Source organism: Tenebrio molitor, chromosome 2 (assembly GCF_963966145.1).
Source record: "Tenebrio molitor chromosome 2, icTenMoli1.1, whole genome shotgun sequence".
Taxonomy (NCBI): Eukaryota; Metazoa; Arthropoda; class Insecta; order Coleoptera; family Tenebrionidae; genus Tenebrio; species Tenebrio molitor.
Window position 1 is genome coordinate 23,984,501 of NC_091047.1, and position 18,159 is coordinate 24,002,659.

General features: G+C 35.7%; 2 protein-coding genes across 7 annotated transcripts in view; both read right to left on the bottom strand.

The window, feature by feature from the left end:
* LOC138123069 (multiple PDZ domain protein-like) overlaps positions 1 to 18,159 on the bottom strand; it is a 336,364-nt gene that overhangs the window by 151,268 nt on the left and 166,937 nt on the right. For all 6 annotated transcript variants that reach the window (XR_011156695.1, XM_069037584.1, XM_069037586.1 and 3 more), the window contains 12 exons: positions 9,462 to 9,674; positions 9,208 to 9,411; positions 8,980 to 9,150; positions 5,056 to 5,208; positions 4,771 to 4,998; positions 4,480 to 4,719; positions 1,313 to 2,346; positions 972 to 1,140; positions 821 to 922; positions 643 to 768; positions 488 to 589; positions 188 to 436 (listed from right to left, as the gene is read on the bottom strand). Coding sequence is in view for 5 of the 6 variants with exons in the window: in XM_069037584.1 (XP_068893685.1) it covers positions 188 to 436; positions 488 to 589; positions 643 to 768; positions 821 to 922; positions 972 to 1,140; positions 1,313 to 2,346; positions 4,480 to 4,719; positions 4,771 to 4,998; positions 5,056 to 5,208; positions 8,980 to 9,150; positions 9,208 to 9,411; positions 9,462 to 9,674 (2,991 nt within the window). In the remaining variant the exon portion in view is untranslated. The remainder of the gene's footprint in view (positions 1 to 187; positions 437 to 487; positions 590 to 642; positions 769 to 820; positions 923 to 971; positions 1,141 to 1,312; positions 2,347 to 4,479; positions 4,720 to 4,770; positions 4,999 to 5,055; positions 5,209 to 8,979; positions 9,151 to 9,207; positions 9,412 to 9,461; positions 9,675 to 18,159) is intronic.
* Positions 14,586 to 16,530, bottom strand: LOC138124885 (heat shock protein 68-like). Its single transcript, XM_069040065.1, has one exon. The coding sequence runs from the start codon at positions 16,443 to 16,445 to the stop codon at positions 14,865 to 14,867; it is 1,581 nt and encodes a 526-aa protein (XP_068896166.1). The 5' UTR covers positions 16,446 to 16,530; the 3' UTR covers positions 14,586 to 14,864.

The window sequence follows — 18,159 nt, forward strand, 5'->3', positions numbered from 1 at the left end:
ACAGACTTAATTTTAATTCTCTTAAAAATAATTCAACAATATTCAGTTGTTTCTATTCGTCTTTTAGGTACCTTTCTAAAAATTCTGATCGTAAGTAATCGAAAATTTTTCTTCGCATTTGGTACCTCATACAGATACATTTGAATCATCAATGGAAAGATCCATTTTTAATAATCATCTCTCACACCTGCTGTCCTTTCGTCGTGACCGTTCGTCCTTCCATTTCCCTGATGTCGACCTCTTCATCCTCTTCGCTTTCTTCCAGAGACTCATCCTTGAGAGAAACATCCTTGTCGTTTATCAGTGGCGGAGAGGGTACTCTTTCGACACTCATGTACACTTTCGTAGAAATCTCCCTACTACCTTTTTCTTCCGACATTTCTTCAACTTTGACCTGAATCATCTCTTGCTTCTGATCTTCATTCGATATCGTAATCTACAATGACGCAGTTAAACGACAATACAGTCAAGTCAGACTTGTACTTACTTGAGGAAGTTCTGTTGGGGGCTTGTCACTGACAGGAGACGGATAAGGTGATGGGCAGTTATTCTCATTGCTTTTGAAAGACTCAACTTCATTCTCATAGTTCTAAAAGAACAAAGAATGTCACAAAGATGTCGTCCACATTCCATCAAACTTACCCAAGGAATTAAAGATTGGATGACGAACGTGACAGGGTTGGCGGCATTTCTTATAGCTTCAACGGCTTTTTCGTGGCTTTCATGTCTCAAATCGACCCCGCTGACCTCCAAAATTCTGTCACCAGTCTAGAATTGTAAAAATGGAGGACGCAAGTCAAAGTGGTTCGTGAAAACGTACCTTGAATAGTCCCAGCTTTCCAGCAGGGCTGTCCGGTACCACATTCTTAACAAAAATCCCCAAGACTTTATCGAATGATGAGTCGGTCGAATGAATGTCGACCTAAAATCGTGGTTTTAAAAGCGAGATTGAGAACGGTCTAGATACTTACTTTCCCTCCTACGATGCTGATCCCTAAACTGGTGTTGGGTTCCCTGAAGACCTTGATAGTGTGGGTCGACCCCCAATGCTTTTGCAACATGTCGTTAACGTGGCTGGTCTTCAGTGCACCATATTCACTATCAATCGGCTTTATAACCGTCATTGATAACGCTCCTTCGCTGAAATGACACGACTTAAACTCACAATTGTGGTCTAACGAGAAGACAAAAGAGTAAAGGAGCCGACTTCTTTAAGCGACTTAACGCAACAACACAACATCAATCTAATTAAGTTAGTAGGTTAACGAGATTAGAAATGGTTTGAGAGGTTTCAGAGCGTAATTATGCCAACCTGTCATCGTTGGCTTGATGTCCGGGCGCAATGTCGGACTTCCTACGGCTGCGATCGGGTCCTGGATCATAAGTGAGGGTCACAAAAGAACTGTCCATGATATTAGGGGCTGACCTGCTTTTGAAAGGGAGAAAAATCTCGTTAAAAATTAAGTCGTCGCTCATCTCGTCCTTTTTCTCGTCGGAATAGACCTTATAGGACTCCAGGCAGTCCTTGTAGTCGTTGTAGTACTCCCTCAGCCGATAGGTCAGCTTCCTGGGAGGCATCTCGCACACCGTGTCCAAAACGTTGGGCTCGCTGAAGCTCTTGGGCACTTCTTGGGCCTCGTCCGGAGGATACTGGACGAGGAAAAACTCGTCGGGACCCAGAGAGTCGCTCTGATCGTAGGACTTGAGCTCGTCGTCCGACTTGGTGTCGAGGTAAATGTGATTGGTGCACTGGTCCAGAGCGAGGCAGGGTTCCGAAGTGGCGGTGATCACGGTCACCACCTCGGAGTCGATCCCGAAACTCCCGGAAACGTTCACTTTGGAGTTGGTCGGAGTCACCTCTTCATCCCCTTGCTCGTTATTGTTGTTCTTGGGCCCCTCCTCCGACAGGGACTCGTCGACGCAGGTCTCATAACCGTCCTGGTTGGACGCTTTGTCGCTCTGAGTTAAGCTGTCGGTCTTGTTCAACGCTTTGTTGTCGATGATGGTCTTCAGCGGCGCACAGCCGCTCGATGTTTTGTTATCACACTCGAGCTTATTGTTTAAATGGTCGTTTGTACTTTTGTAACTTATGTCTAGATCACTGTCACCTATGCTATCTTTTTGCTTGACCGTTAATAAATTATTGTTATCTAAAAAATCCGAGTTGAAGTTTTTTTGAGCATTGGTTATGTTCTCGCCCAGGTCTTCTATCTGTGATGTGCTGGCCGAGCGGTTGAACGACGAGTTGTCCTCGTCTATGCATATGTGGACGACTTCCAGGCACTCCTGGTACTCTTCGATGCACTCTTGGAAGTCTTCCAGGCAGGTTTGGTCGTCTTCGGTGTCCTGCAAAACACCACGACTTATTTCCACACTTGGGTTGTTACATAACAATTTTTACAGACAAGGTCCACATCAAATGAGATGGTGATTCAGCCGCGCAAACACCACTGACAAAACTTAAATTTACATAACATCGATTAGGTATTCACTCACTATTTCAACTAAATCAAATTTATTTAGTCGGCAGAAGGAAAACATTTTTTATTGCTTCGTGCAAATTTAGATCGTAAAATTTTGTTATTTGCATAGCTGGTTCACCTTCGACAACATTTTTTACAACAAAGACAGACATCACTACGTATTACCTTAGCATTCAGATGTGAACACTTGCTTTCATGTCATTTTGTTTCTAATTATTATTTTTATCTCTACATGGTCAGTTGGTTTGAAAATTCTTAGCATTCTTTGTTTTGCCAAAAATATTCTTAAAGTTAAATTTTCAACAAAATCACTTGGTACATATTTACAGATTTTTTTTATTTCAGAAGAAATTTTAGAGTTGCAGTTGTCTTAAATTAGGCATTAAAATTTTTTTCTACAATATCAAAAATGCAGATGGTAACTACGTATCTTGTTAAATAGTTATTTGAAAAAATCTCAACTTTCTGTATTGAGAAAATCGAAGAATGTTAATAATTGTTCATAATTAATTTTTTGCTGTACATATTTAATCATGCTTAATACACAGTAAATTTTCTGATAAAATAAAAAATTGTTCACTTGTTCATTTTATAATAATTACAAATTTTCGGTTGCACAAAAAATGTTGTGTACACCGTGGCTGCGAAATCCTTGAACATCCTTGAGATTGTCAATTTTTCTCTCGATACGTTAAAGATTGATTTCGCGGCCTTGATATACAAATAACTATTTTCCGAAAGAAAAAGGCAACTACACATACACTCTTGGCCAAATCTTTGGATCAATATACTTATAGTACCGAGTGAGATAAGTTTTATCGTCAGTGCGAAAACATCCACTTCTAATCAATTTAAAATTCTCAAAAAATTCAAGAATGATTGTGTATCACTCTAGAACAGTGTAAAAATTTCAAAATTTTTAATAAAACAGGTAAAGATTTTGTTTTAATTTAATAACTATGTACTACATTAATTTACATAATTTTTCACTAAGAGTCCTTTCAAACATTCAGGAAAAATTTGGTGTCATTGAAATCATGAAAACATCACAGGAATAAATGGAATTTGATATTAAAGCGTAAAATTTAGCTATGATTTATTATTAAATTATTAAATTGGGCGGTCAGTTCCACAAAAGAAGTTGACGTAGGTTCTTTATGATACCCTTTAGGGACTTAAGAATTACTAGAAAAGTGGTCAACAGATGTTTCCCAACAATGAGATATTTATTTATGACACTGCAGTTGTAAATCTTGGTCAGTTTTCGATCTTAATGTTAAAACTGGAATAATTCAAAAACGAATAATTTTCTTTTGATGCGAATTTCGTAAATGTGTTTTTTGAATTAATTGTGAATTATGAGCGTGTACGAAAAAAAATTTTTTTTTGCTCAAAATGGATTTTTTAAATTTCATGGCTCTGAATTAAGTGATAAGTGAAAATTGATTACACACATTTGAAGTCTTATATCAAGGGAATGTAACCCTAAAATTTCTTAAATTTTACTAATTTTTTAATAGGGTTAATCGTGCTGACGATAAAACTTATCTCACCCGGTATATACAGAAATGTCAAAAATATAGATTTTCTAAATATGAAAGCAGTTGGTAGTGGATAACTTTAGAAAAGCACCCTTCGGGCGTTCGTTTCAAACAAATATATTTCATTAATTAATTATCACAATGATAGCACAACTAATGTGTTTGTGGGAATCCCATTGATATGTATGACATTGACATCGACAGCGACTATAATTATTAAGGTTGACACGGGCCCGTTAGTCCATTTTTAGTTCTGCAACGAGAGAGCGATTAAGTCAAGATCTCGCTTAATTGAGAAGACTTACCATAATCAAGTACTCCAGTTCTTCGGACCATTCTTGTAAAATTTTCCGTACGAACTAAAAACAATCGTCCATTAGAGTCTTTGAGATTCCCTCAAACACATAGACACACACATTACGTCTCTAGACTTGTTCGACCTGCAACCCCCTTACCTGACTCGTGTGGGAGACGGCGTCGTTGGCGGTCAGAGGTTTGGCCACCGTGATCCGCACGGGTCCCTTCGGAGCCCCCTTCAGGACTTGCACGGCCCTGTCGAGCGTGACGTGTTCAACGTTGTGGTTGTTGACAGATAGAAGTCTGTCGCCCGGAATGAGTCTACCGTCTAGTTGGGCGACGCCCCCAGGTACTAAAGAACGGATGACTATCACAGTTTCTTGGGGATTCAAAGGGTCCTAGAACGACTTGTTCATCTTTCTAATCTTAAAGGATTGTCGGTTTAAAACCTGGTAATCTAAAATCGAAAATCCTAAACCGTGATCTCCCTTGTTCAGGTCTACGACGGTGGGTTCGCTGCTCCACATCGGCAATCCGGCGATCAGTTCCAGAGAACGCGATCTGCTGCCGTTGCACTGCTCGCTGTTGAAGCTCGAGGCTATGGAGGTTTCCGATTTGGCTTTGACTAAACGATCGTTATTGGGTATGAGGGTCTGGAGACTACCGGCTAAGATTTTCTGAAAAGGTGCCAATTGATTTGATAAGTTTGGAGTGGCGCCGGTCGGACCACTCACCCTCGCTTGGAAAGCTTCTCGGTGTTGAGAAGTGTCTATTATTCTAATAGGAACCGGATACCGAGCGCACACTAAACTAACGAAGTTTGGCAGCTGCTTTAATATTGATACCACCTCCAAGTGGTTCAGGCCCATCAGTTGCATCCCGTTCACCTAAAAATACACACAAAATGAAGATGGGAATGTTCAAGGCCGAAACTTTGCAAATCAAAGGTCCAATTTTGTCAACTAATGTGGAAAAAAAAAAGATTTTCCAAAAATGGACTTGATTTGCTGTTAGTTGAAAAGTCATTCCCAATGCTGAAGGTAGAAGACTCCAAAGCTAATAAAGTTGGTTTTAAAAATGGAGTTTTGATATTTTGAAATTAGTAAAAATTAAAAACTGTCTATTTCACGTATCCCACCTCCACCCGGCGGCACGACAATTTTGCCGGAGTGCATACACTATTACGGATAATACTATCAAGTAATAGTGCAGTGCTTATCAACATAATTACCGGCGTCTCGCCTCCACATTTTGACTTTTTTGTGTTTTATGTTCTGTGTCAATGTTAAGGAATTTCCTCACGATGTGACATGAGTAACCTTTTTGAATTTCAACCACCAATGTGTTCTCTAAGTCCAAAATTTTTAAATTTTTAAGAAGAGATTGCGGTACTATTCCCGTTGCTGAAATTACAAGTGGTAAAATCGAAATTTTTTCTAAACACCAAAGATTTCTCATAGCAACGGAGAGTTCTAAATATTTATTAATTTTTGTATTATATGTCTGTGTTATATTGTGTGAATTTGGAACAGCTATATCTAAAACATATGCTTGCTTTTGTTGTTTATTTAAAATAATAATGTCTGGTCTGTTATGCTGGATATGAATGTCAGTTAAAACTGTACGATCAAAATATAATTTGTAATTGTCATTTTCCAAACAACTTTCTGGTTTATAAATGTAATGCGGTTGTGTATCCTTTAATAAGTTGAATTTAACTGCTAAATTCATGTGTATAATTTTTGCGAATATATCATGACGTTTTTTATATTCGCTTTGAGCCAAAACCGTGCAAGAAGAAATGATGTGTTCAATGGTTTCCCCTTCAGTTCCGCAAATTCTACATTTATCGATGATCGATTTTAAACCGCATATGTGTTTTTTATAATTTCTTGTATTGATAACACGATCTTGAATTGCAAATATAAAACCCTCAGTCTCAGGGTGAATATTTGATTTCTTAAGCCATGCATGAGAAGCCTGAATATTAATTTCTGGTTGTTCCAGTTCTTTAAAATATCTCCCATGTAAAGACTTCTGTTTTATATTTGCTATAGTGTCAGGTATATTTGGCTCAACAATATCTGAAATTATATTATCACTTAAATTTAAAGGTGTGTAACCTTTATCCGCTGAAACCAAAGCATTAAAAAAAGTGTTATCACGAGCTCTATTGAGAAAATAATTTTTTAGTGAAGCAATTTGATTGTGTTGCAGAATTTCTAGATTTGAAAAACCCCTACCACCATTTTCGCGTGGTAAATTAAATCTTTCAATAGCAGATTTGGGGTGATGTTTACAAAATTTTGTAAAGAGAACTCTAGTTTGAATATTTATATTCTGTAAATTAGTTTTGGACCATTTTATAACACCAAAAGAATAGGTCAACAATGGAACAGCATATGTATTAACTGCTTTAATTAAATTATTACCGTTTAATTTTGATTTTAATAGTTATTTATTGTATAAGTGTTTTAGATAGCATTTTATCCACGCAAGAATTTTTAACCGCGAGTGCGAACGCACGAGCGTTTAATATTCTTAAGTGGATAAAATGCGACTAAAACACGAATGCAATATAACGTTTTATCCACAATTACAGCGATTTAAAATCAGAATCGCCAAAATTTCATCTCATGTCATCAAAAAATGATTTGACATTACACTCTGACAGCGGATGTCACCTCAAAAATCATTGAAATTAACTAAAAAACATGGGAGGTGTTGAATAGTCGCTATTTATTTTTGATTGTTTATCGACTCCATTTGTACAAAACGCTGTGCAAGTTGGTGATAATGGAAGAAAGTGATCCTGTTCGATTGATTTAAGATTGTATTTTTTCATTATTCCACTAGTGGAATAAAGTGATTTCATTATTCCACTAGTGGAATAAAGTGATTTCATTATTCCACTAGTGGATAAAGTGTTACTTTATACGGTTCATAAGTGTGGATAAAACTTCAATTATAAGGTAATTGTGGATAAAATAGATTTAATTCTTAAATAAAATTGTTTTTCTAAATTTTCTTTTATAATTGAATGTTGAATATGATTTGATTGATTAATACCTAAATATTTATAAAATTCTCCTTTATTTAAATTTTTAATGATTTCTCCTTCTTGAGTTATACAGTGAGCGGCAAAAGTATGGAATAAATTCATTAAAAATTAAACAAATTTTTTTTCAAAAAAATCTTTGGACAGGTCAATTTTAGTTTATAAAAATACATATTTTAATACAAAATAAAATTCCAAGCAGTCATCTGTTTTCGAGTTATGACGTCATCGATAGTTTTTTTTAAATGGAAACCTCCAATTTTTTTTTCTTGATTCTGATAGCCCTTTTAATTGTCTAAACGCTAGTATAAAAATTTTATTACCTTACATAAGGAAATTTTTGAGAAAAAAAATAATAAAGTTGGAAAAAATAAATTTTATAACTAACAAAAACAAGTCAAAAACTGTGTTACTAAGTACTTAACATTATGGAATTAAATGTTCGAATTGCCCTCCCCCCGGTTGTTGATAATAAGCAAGTTTATGAAGAAATTCCCCCTGTTTTAGTTTTATCTAGTTTTATCCGCGCACCCAGTCAAATTTAAAATTTCTATACCAAAACTCATGCCAATATCATTTGAGAAATTTTCAGTGATTGTTAGTAAAGATAAAATGTGATTCTTTTTAGATGCATAAAGTTTTATGTCATCCATATAAAGAAGGTGATTTAATTTGGATAGTGTGGTATTATTAAGTCTAATATTGAAACCACATCCAGTGCTATTTAATAGATTTGTCAAAGGATTAATGGCTAGACAAAACCATAAAGGACTTAAAGAATCTCCTTGATAAATTCCCCGTTTAATTTGAATAGGCTCGGATTTTAATTTAGTATTGTTTATTGATAAATATAAAGTAGTTCTCCAAAATGTCATAACATGGGATAAAAAGTTAATCAAATCCAAATTAATTTTATAAATTTTAAGAATTTTAATTAACCATGAATGTGGTACTGAATTATAGGCTTTTTTGTAGTCTATGAATGCGGTATAAATATTTCTATTATTTTTTCTAGCTTGTTCCATTATTACCGTATCTATTATGAGTTGTTCTTTACAACTATCTATTATGAGTTGTTCTTTACAACTATTTTATTTATTTGATATTATTATTAATTATTATCGACTCTTATTCTTTCGATTTAAAAATTCTAGAGCCTGTTTCCAGAAGCGTAATTAAGTTAATCGTAATCAAATGCGAGATTAACTGAACACGTGATCAGATTGAACCAATCGAAGTTTCGGATTCATGGGTTAATCGCGCATTAAAATTTAATTCGAATTAAATATTTAATTTTCTTTCTATAAACTGGCCCTTAATCTTGTCCAACCTAAAAACCTCATCAAAATTTCACTAAAATTTTGATCAGCTTTAAATACTAATCCTGCAAAAGCGCAAAAATACACAGCTTTCAAATTAAACCCAAATCAACAACGAAACAGTTCTGTACAGCGCAACTGTTGTTCCGTCCTTGTGAATAATTTACACAAGAGTTGACAATATGCCATTAAACTAGTTCGTTGAGGTACTGAACGTAGAGTAAAAAAGAAGTTATGAGAGTTAACGAAGATGTAACGTAAAGATAACACCTTACACCTACCTCTAAAAGCTCATCGCCTGCTTGCAAGATTTTATTGCGTCCGACCGGACCATCCGGCAGGATGTTTCTAATGTAGTGGTGGGGTCGCACCTCTTTCCCGTCCTCCACGTCCACCGTGCCTTCCAGACTTATGCCCAATCCGCTGCTGGGCTCCTTCTGCATCTGAGCGATCTAAAATGAATTCAGTTCACCGGTTGCGCCCTAAACGCGTAATTTCTCATACGATACCACAATCTCCACATCATCAGCGACTTTTTCTTTCCACTTTTCGTATATCGATTCGTGGCTGTCTATGCTAAATTGCATCGACCTACGGCAGTCTATTACGATCTCCTCTTCGTCGTTTCCGGGTCCTTCGGATAATACCGTCGAATCGAAATCAAAACTTGTGCGTGATTCCCCTTCCGGTTCGATCCCCAAATAGCTCATTTGCTGCAAAACAAGTCGTTCAGACACATTATGAAATGGGAAGAGCTACTCACCACCAGACTTAGGGGTACTTTAGGCAACGACGATATCGTCGGAGAAAGGGGCGACGGTGGTCTGAGTTCGTTCGCTCTAATGGCTTGTTGCAACTGTTCATATTTGGGACCTCTTAAGTATCTTTCAAATTTTATCGAAACCACAGGACCCGTACTACGTAATAATTCGACCGCTTGATGGTTAGTGTGGCCCAAAACGGAAGTGCCGTCGACCTAGATGAACACAAATAAATGTAAATTCGTTGCGCCCAGAGGAAATTGTTTTAACAATAAAATTAAACTTTCCGCCATCGATGTAATTGTCTCAATGAAAAACCTAATTACTTCTTAATTCTATTAAGGAATCTCGAACTCGACAAGAAACTTTCCATTTGCAACTTGCAAGTTTGGTTTATCTGTTCGCACTGTTGAAAGTTTTCGAAAAGTTGTATACGAGGAAGACTCATTGTTTTTATTGTTCGATGTGCATCAAGCAAAAGGTGTTGAGTGATAACTGATAAGATAACTGTTACTCAACGAATAATAGTTTATTCGTCAGTAATAAAATATGTTAGTAAAAAGAAACTGTCCAAGGAATTTATATTAACGTAGTGTTAGAACATGATTCGCATTTTCTGATCCAGAGAGAAAACAGCGAATGCTGAACGCACCAGGAAACAGAAGAAAACTGATTTGACCCATATGGGTTTCCAAGGTGAACGAGTGACGGTGAAATTTAAAACAGAGGGTTGTGCATTCTTATTAAGTAAAGTAAAAAAAAAAAAACTTTTCGAAGTGTATCCAATTTAGCAGGATTCGGAAGAAATTGGTAACTATTATGAAAAATGATCTTTCAAAAAAATATGCGATGCTATGAACGGAAAATGAAAAGCAATTCTATGCTGGATTTTATAGTGTGTTACACTTAAAATGAGGACAGCGCTGTGTTCCCGAAAAAGGTCAATTCTCGATATTTTCTTTGGCATTGGAGATATCGGAAGAAGTTATCAGAAAAACTTGCTCAGAATCTCATTTTGACCCAACACACTGAGTTTCAATACAAAATTAGCAATTTAATTTTTTTAAATAAGTTGTAACCCGAGAAGCCCAACAGATGTAGTAATAAAACCGCCCCCTATGCCCGCGTATTTTAAGAAGCAGCTTCCAATTGGCTTATTCAAAACGTGCGCATATTTTTGAAAGCCTGATGTACATCCATAAAAATTATTTGACATTAGTTTTAACACTTTTAACCTCGTTTTAGCAGTTTGACCACGTGTTCATTTTTGAGGAAGATATGCACGTCAATGAATACATTTTTCTCAGTCTCTATCAACTATAAAGGGTATTTCTTTAAATTTGGCGTCGAAGTTGGCATTGGAGAGTCGATTGTATAAAAGCGTAAGATTTAAACAGCTCCCTGATCCGTTATCCGTATAGTGCATTCACAATCGACTCTTCAACGCCAATTTTGGCGCCAAATTAAAAAAAAAAACACCCGTTATCAGATACTTATCATAATGACAAATGGCACAGAATCTGCTTCATTGTGAAACAGGCTTCGGCGTGTATCGTTCTGAGCAACTAAAGCCACATCCCTTTTTTTATTACTCCATCCATCTGTTCAGCGACTACACTTTAGTTTTGGTTTTCAGTTTTGAATAAACTGCCATGAAAACGAAAGTATTTGTCAAAAACAAAACATAATAATAAATAATTTATTCTTTATTCAATAAAAATTTAAGCCGATGCTGAAACAAACTGAAGCTATATGAACTAGTGACAATTACTAGAAAATCCAAATGTGAATTTTGCTTTGAAACTTCATACGAACTGTCAAAATTCTTTAAATATGCATTTATTACAAGATATTTCTGGCTTTCTCAATATAATTTTATTTGTCTTAATTTATCATCAAGCCCATTCTCAAATATTTTATTGTATTTAGAAGTTTCAAGGTGCCTGTAGTATCTCTGCAATCTGCATTGATATTGCATTGCTAAGGACAACTTGGTCAATAAAAGGGTTAAATGATGTTTTCAGTTATTAAAGAAAGTAGAAATGGCTAAATCCAACAATCATGTTAAGGAAGTTTTCAAACAGTTTTTCAAGATTTAAACTTTGTTTATTATTAAAAGCTCAATCAGTATTTTATATAGTCGTTTTCAACGACATCCGTCCTGTCAGTGTCATTTTTAATATGTTGTTGCAGATTGTACACACAAATTCATAACCAGAATTCAGAACATAAGCAAATTCTAGTTAAAAAAATGTCAAACAAGAAATCTAGGTTATGGTAAAAGAAAATTTATATTTCGTGAAACATCAACAACAAACAATAAAACTCAATCTTCAACATGGTGTAAAACATGGTTAAAATCAGACCACATATCTGTGGCGGTCGTGAAAAAGTAGGTAAGTCGAAAATGTTAATTTTTCAGGGCAACGATTCAAAATTCCACATCATTCCTAAAATCCTGTAATTAAATAGAAACTTCTTTCTACCTGTACTTGCTTTCAATATAAGTAAATTTTAAACTGTGAAAATCTGAATTATTTAACTCCATGATTTATTATTAAGGTGTAAACATCGTTAACTCATTTTTGAAATTATTTGACTTACCTACTTTTTCACGACCGCCACAGATATTTTCTTTGATTTGTCGGAAATAATTTGAATTTGTCAATTTGCCCCGTTAAGGTAAATTGCCAAATTAGGAAATTCAAAATTACTAAACTGAAACAGCCAGTGAGGCCAACATACTGTCATATTGACAGCACGGATGTCATTGAAAACGACTATATTTTCGTATATTCATAACATTGTTTACTTCTTTTTTTTTTTAGTTTTGTTCGAACAATATTTAAGCTCAAATCTAAATACAGGCTGTTTTCGAAGTTGAGGCGTTCCTTGTAACACAAGGTAATATACATTATTCTTAAGAATTTTAGCCTAAATCTTCTTAGTAAAATGTTTGTATTAACGGAGATAATTGATTGCATATTTTTATTGTTTTCTAAAATTTTGAGTCCGGTCCTGTCGATTTCTCCGCTGTGCTAGATTAATAACTGACGTGGGCCAGAATGGTGTCTTTACTGTCTTTCCGGAAATCGGTCTGCGTACTCTCTGGATGCCGCAGCTTCATTCTGATTGGCCATACATTAGCAACATATCTGTGAGCTCATTATTTTCCTAATGATAAAGCCATTCCGACTAATTAGATGACAACTCTGACAGTATTTTTGATTAACGTCCATGCTCATTTGATTTTTTTTGTCAATTCTAATTTCTAACAAATCAGCGCAAATTTGAGTAGGACCGGCTTCAAAAATTTCAAAAAAATTAACTTATTGTATCTCCATTGCCGTACACATTTTACTAAGGTGATTTTGGCCAAAACTCTTTAAAACAAAGCATACTATCACATGTTAAAAGGAACACCACAACTTCGAAAACACCCTGTATGTAACAACTATTTCCTCAATTCATTTCGAGGTGCTATTTTATCTAAATTACTCCCTTAGGAAATCGGAAAATACAATAATCTGAATATTCCGAATAAATTAAACTTGAAAATTATTTAAATCTTTTTTTTTATAACGATGTGATATGCCACATCATAAAATAGGGTTGCATATTACAAATTAATTCCATTGTGGCTCTTCGTACTCCTCCTCTGCTGCTGAAGTGTTCGATGTCATCCACTTTAAACACTTCTCACACGCTCTAATCACCTTACGTTGGTTGGAAGGCGGTATTATGTCATTGACGTCATACACCATTCCTTTTGTTTCATCCTTTTTTCTGTATTTTTCCGCCTCGGAAGTCATTTACAATTGGTTTAAAAAAAAACAGCGTACAAGTGCTGAGAGCGATTTTTGTAATATTTTCCTGGTGTAAATGGCCCGTTATAAACTGCTTCCAGGCAACATAAATTTCATATGCTACCTTCCTTCTAGTTTAGTGATGATTCGAGCTTTTGTCACTTTAATGTAACCATGGAAACAAAGCTAACATTACATGGGGAAATATTATGTGTACGCTATTTTTTTGAAATCAACTGTACATTCGATTTCTTGATTCAAAAGTCCTCTTTTATTTATGTCTTTATGTCTTCGAGCAAAACCCTTTCAAACATGTTTTGACCGTTAGATAGAAGATCAAAAGGCATATTGAACAAAATATAACATTTAAACCTTGTTGCCGTTTAATAATATTGCCCTCTTTTACCTACAACGCTACTGTGAGAAATAGGAAAGTGTAACCTAAATATTTCAAATTTCAAAAGATGACAAGACGAGGATTTTCACCAAAAATCAACAAGATAAATTTAAGGAATTTTATTCCTTACACTCGCTTATTGTATCAAATTTGGTTTGTCAACACATAACTTTTTAAATCATTTCATAACGGGTGTTTTTTTTTTTAATTTGGCGTCGAAGTTGGCGTTGAAGAGTCGATTGTGAACGCACCACCGGGTTACAACTCTGATCCTGATCAGTTGTTTAAATCTAACCTCACTTTTTGCGTGTTTTTAATATACTCGTACAGTTTGAAAAATCAGTCTTTTTTAAGACGAGTGGTTGATCAGCTGTTTAAATCTAACCTCACCTTTTGAGTTGTTTGTGTTTTTAATCTGAAATTTGAAAAATCAGTGTTTTTGAGACGAGTGGTTTATTCACAATCGACACTTCAACGTCAACTTCGACACCAAATTTTAAAAAACACCCTTTACTATCTCGTAGGTTTTTTTCATATTAAATACAAATTATGCAACTCTTCGAAGTATCTTAAGGAATGATTTCCTTAGAATTACTGCCGAAATTCATTCTTCAAAAATTTATAAAAATCTATAAACCTAACCTTGGTAATGGCAAGTGTGCCTACTCTGATGCTCTAATTATGATGAGGTTTAATTTACATTATTTTTTTTAATAGAAAGAAGGCATTAGAAGAAATTATTATGTATACTTTTGACGTAAAGTGTCATTTTCTCCCTTGGGAGATTCAGACAGGGAGTCATACAAATAACTGTTATGAAATGTACATTGATATACTTTGTTCCATATATTCGTACACCTACACTACTTTGCTAAAGTACGAGACGAGTAGGTAAGTATTTTGTAACATGTTGTTTCCCCTTCTTAAAAGTAGATTATGATGATATGGATAATAAAAAACAGGTTCTAACTTTGTAGACTTATTTATTTAATACTCATTGTAAATAAAAAAAGTTGATGCTTAAACACGAGTCAGAAACAGTTAACATCTCAAATAAACACAATGTAATGTATAATGAAAATGTTCAATACGATCGTACACCTCCTTGTCTGTCGTACGTACTTCTACTTCTAGGTTCATACCAACGTCAGAAGTAGTTTTCCCGATATGTTCATAGCAATTTTCCGTCGGTAATTTTTTTTTTATTTATATTCTGCTTCCAGTCTTTTCTTCTCCGCTTCCTCTTCCTTTCTGAAAATGTCCGCGTCACAAACCATCTTCTCAATTTCTTGTTCAGAAAACCTCCCTTTAGGCACCAAACTTTTAAAGCTCTCAATGGCAGCTCTAACACGAAGAATACCACTGCTGTCCACTACAAATTGTACCTTCAGCTCACGGAGCTCTGTCTCAGAGCCTTCGAACCTCAATTCGCCCAACAAAGTTTTCCGTTTGGGAACAGACTCTTCTCTCTCGAAGGCTCTAACGACCGTAGATGTTCGGCAATCGATGTCGAAAGATTTGGTTTTGCTGCACGGAATAGGAGTGTTGCGTTCGATGATTGTCGAAATACGTGAGTTGGTGATTTTGGCGCCTAAAGAAAAAGGTGTGACGTCTGACATGTACAGCTCGCATTCTCCGTTGAAAGCCGCCGCTTGGACAGCGGCACCATAGGCAACAGCTTCATCTGGATTCATGGAAACGTTAGGCGGCATGTCCCAGAACAAATCCTTCAACAACTCTTGAATCTTGGGAATCTGAGTCGAACCACCTACCAATACGACGTCATCAACCCACGCTTTAGTCATTTTGGCATTCCTCAATGCTGTACACACAACGTCCAAAATTCTTTCGAACAAATCCTCGTTGAGTTCTTCGAATTTAGCTCTACTGATGCTGGTGCAGAAGTCGATGCCGTCGAAAAGAGCGTCGACTTCGATGGAAGCTTCCATCGATGACGACAAAGTTCTTTTGGCTCTCTCGGCAACAGTTCGAAGACGTCGCATGGCTCTCGGATCGGTTCTCAGATCCTTGCTAAATTTGTGATGAAACTCTTCGGCTAAATAATCCACGAGTCTGTTGTCAAAATCTTCGCCCCCCAAATGCGTGTCCCCAGCTGTACCTATTACATCGAAGAAAGGATCTTCGTGAATGACCAAGACGGACACGTCTACGGTGCCTCCGCCCAAATCGAAAACGACCACATTCTTTGTGCCAGTTATGTGCTTGTCTAGTCCATAAGTAATTGCTGCGGCCGTTGGTTCGTGAATTAATCTGTGAACTGTAAGTCCAGCTATAGCACCAGCATCTTTTGTAGCCTGTCTTTGGTGATTGTTGAAGTAGGCTGGGACAGTGAGGACCGCGTCTTTGACAGTGGTTCCCAAAAACGCTTCAGCTGTTTGTTTCATCTTGGTCAACACCATCGCAGTGATTTCTTCAGGCGCAAACTCTTTGATTTCTCCTCTGAATTCCACTTGAATCTTCGGTTTGTTCTCACAATTGACAACTTTAAACGGCCAACGTTTCAGATCTTTTTGTAAACACGGATCGTCGTAGGAGCGACCGATTATACGTTTGATGTCGAAAATAGTATTGCTAAGGTTGGTGCTAGCTTGGTTCTTCGCAGCGTCTCCGATGAGGCGCTCGTTATCGTTGAAAGAAACAAAACTTGGAGTTGTTATGTTGCCGTGTTCGTTGGCGATGATTTCGACTTTTCCATCTTTCCAAACTGCAACGCTGGAGTAAGTTGTTCCCAAGTCGATGCCAATTATTGGAGTTTCTTCCATTTTTTATTGTTAGGAGCTCACTTCAACACTATACCGACCACTACGTTATTCCAAAAAGAGAGGGGTACACTCGGGTGTGTTAGACTGAAAGCAAAAGGTTCAAAATTATTTCGATATTCAGGATTCTAAATATTTGTATAAAATTATGATAATCTCTTCATGTACGTAGATGAAAACAACATTTTCCTTTGCACAAATTACTTAGTACTGATCGCATTGGTCAACAGCTGAAATGATTACTTGACAGCGTAGTTAATGTGCCGGCTAATTACGAATATAATAAAAAATAGCATATTATATTATTAGGAGCAAAAATGAAGTTTTATGTGCTGAGGCTTGTAGTTAGACAAACCTGTCAAATAACATATACATACTATTTTTTCTTCAAACGTTCATAACAAATTATTTAAGAAACCAGGAATTATTCTAAGGTAGAAGATTGGGTAGACTGATATATTAATGTAGCTCGTTTAGCAAAGCGCTACTATGACTACGACTAATATAAACAACGCTGTGAACAAAATCCGATTTTTTAAATAATTATTCGTCTGTCAACCAGCTTTAATTTGGATAGATTTTGTAAGTAGATTTCGCAATTAGATCTTATTTATTCACATAACCTTTCAATATGTCAGATTCAGAAACAAATTTGTTAAAATTTGAGTTAGGAAATGCAAATGATTTAGGTAGTTTGCTTTATCTGCCGCTCGTCAGCTCGTCAAATGCTATGGAAATGAAATAACGCTTTAGCATTATCAATCCAGCAGTATAATGTCATATTTTACTGACGTTTGAAGAAATAGTTATTTGTACAACTTGTTATGAAAGTCATACTTTTTTTAACGAGGGTGTAGCCCGAGTTAATCAAGCAAATAAGTGAAAAAAAGAGACTTTCATAACGTGTTGTACACACTATTTTTTTGCATATCGAAAAAAGTTGAAAAATTTGGTCTAAAATGATTTATGAAAAATTACCAAAAAAAAGTGGTATGCTTTGACAATCATCTCCAAGGAGGTAGAATAAAATGATGCAAAAAAGTACTACTTTCACTACGATTTTTCGTGTAAAAAAGTACTACTTTAATTACGATATGCAAAAAAAAAATACATTGGTACATTTAAATTAGAAAAATAAATTACCTTGAAGATCAAAGTGGCGTAATCTCTTCACACTTCTTTCGATACTGATCGTACTTCAAAAACTGAATCGCTCAACCTCAGCACTCTGTTGCCGATTTCCACAGACACCCCACTTTCTACCCCTACTTGGACCAATCTCCAATCATTTGTTTTAAATTTAAAATGTTTTCTTTTAACCGCATCACAAATACGAGTAAGTTCGCTTTTAATTGATTCTGGAAATTTCTGTCGTTTCTATCTTTTATCTTTATATCTAGACTTTTTCAACAAAATTTGAAATTTGAATTTTGTATGGGCCAGATCCTCATTTATACAGGGTGAATCACGTAGCCCGTTCGTTGAAACATTCTGATTTTCCAAAATCGTACTAATACGAAAATTGGTAGCCGAGGGCAGTCTACTGCTCCAAGTTCAAATAAAAAATTTTCAAATTGGTAAATTCCGGAAATACCGGAAATCGACGACATCTTCGATTTTTTTAAATGGAAAGATCTTATTTTGATTTCATATTTCTACGTTAAATTCTGAGTTTAGAACATTCATCAGTTAACACTTATCTGTCATCGTTTTTGAC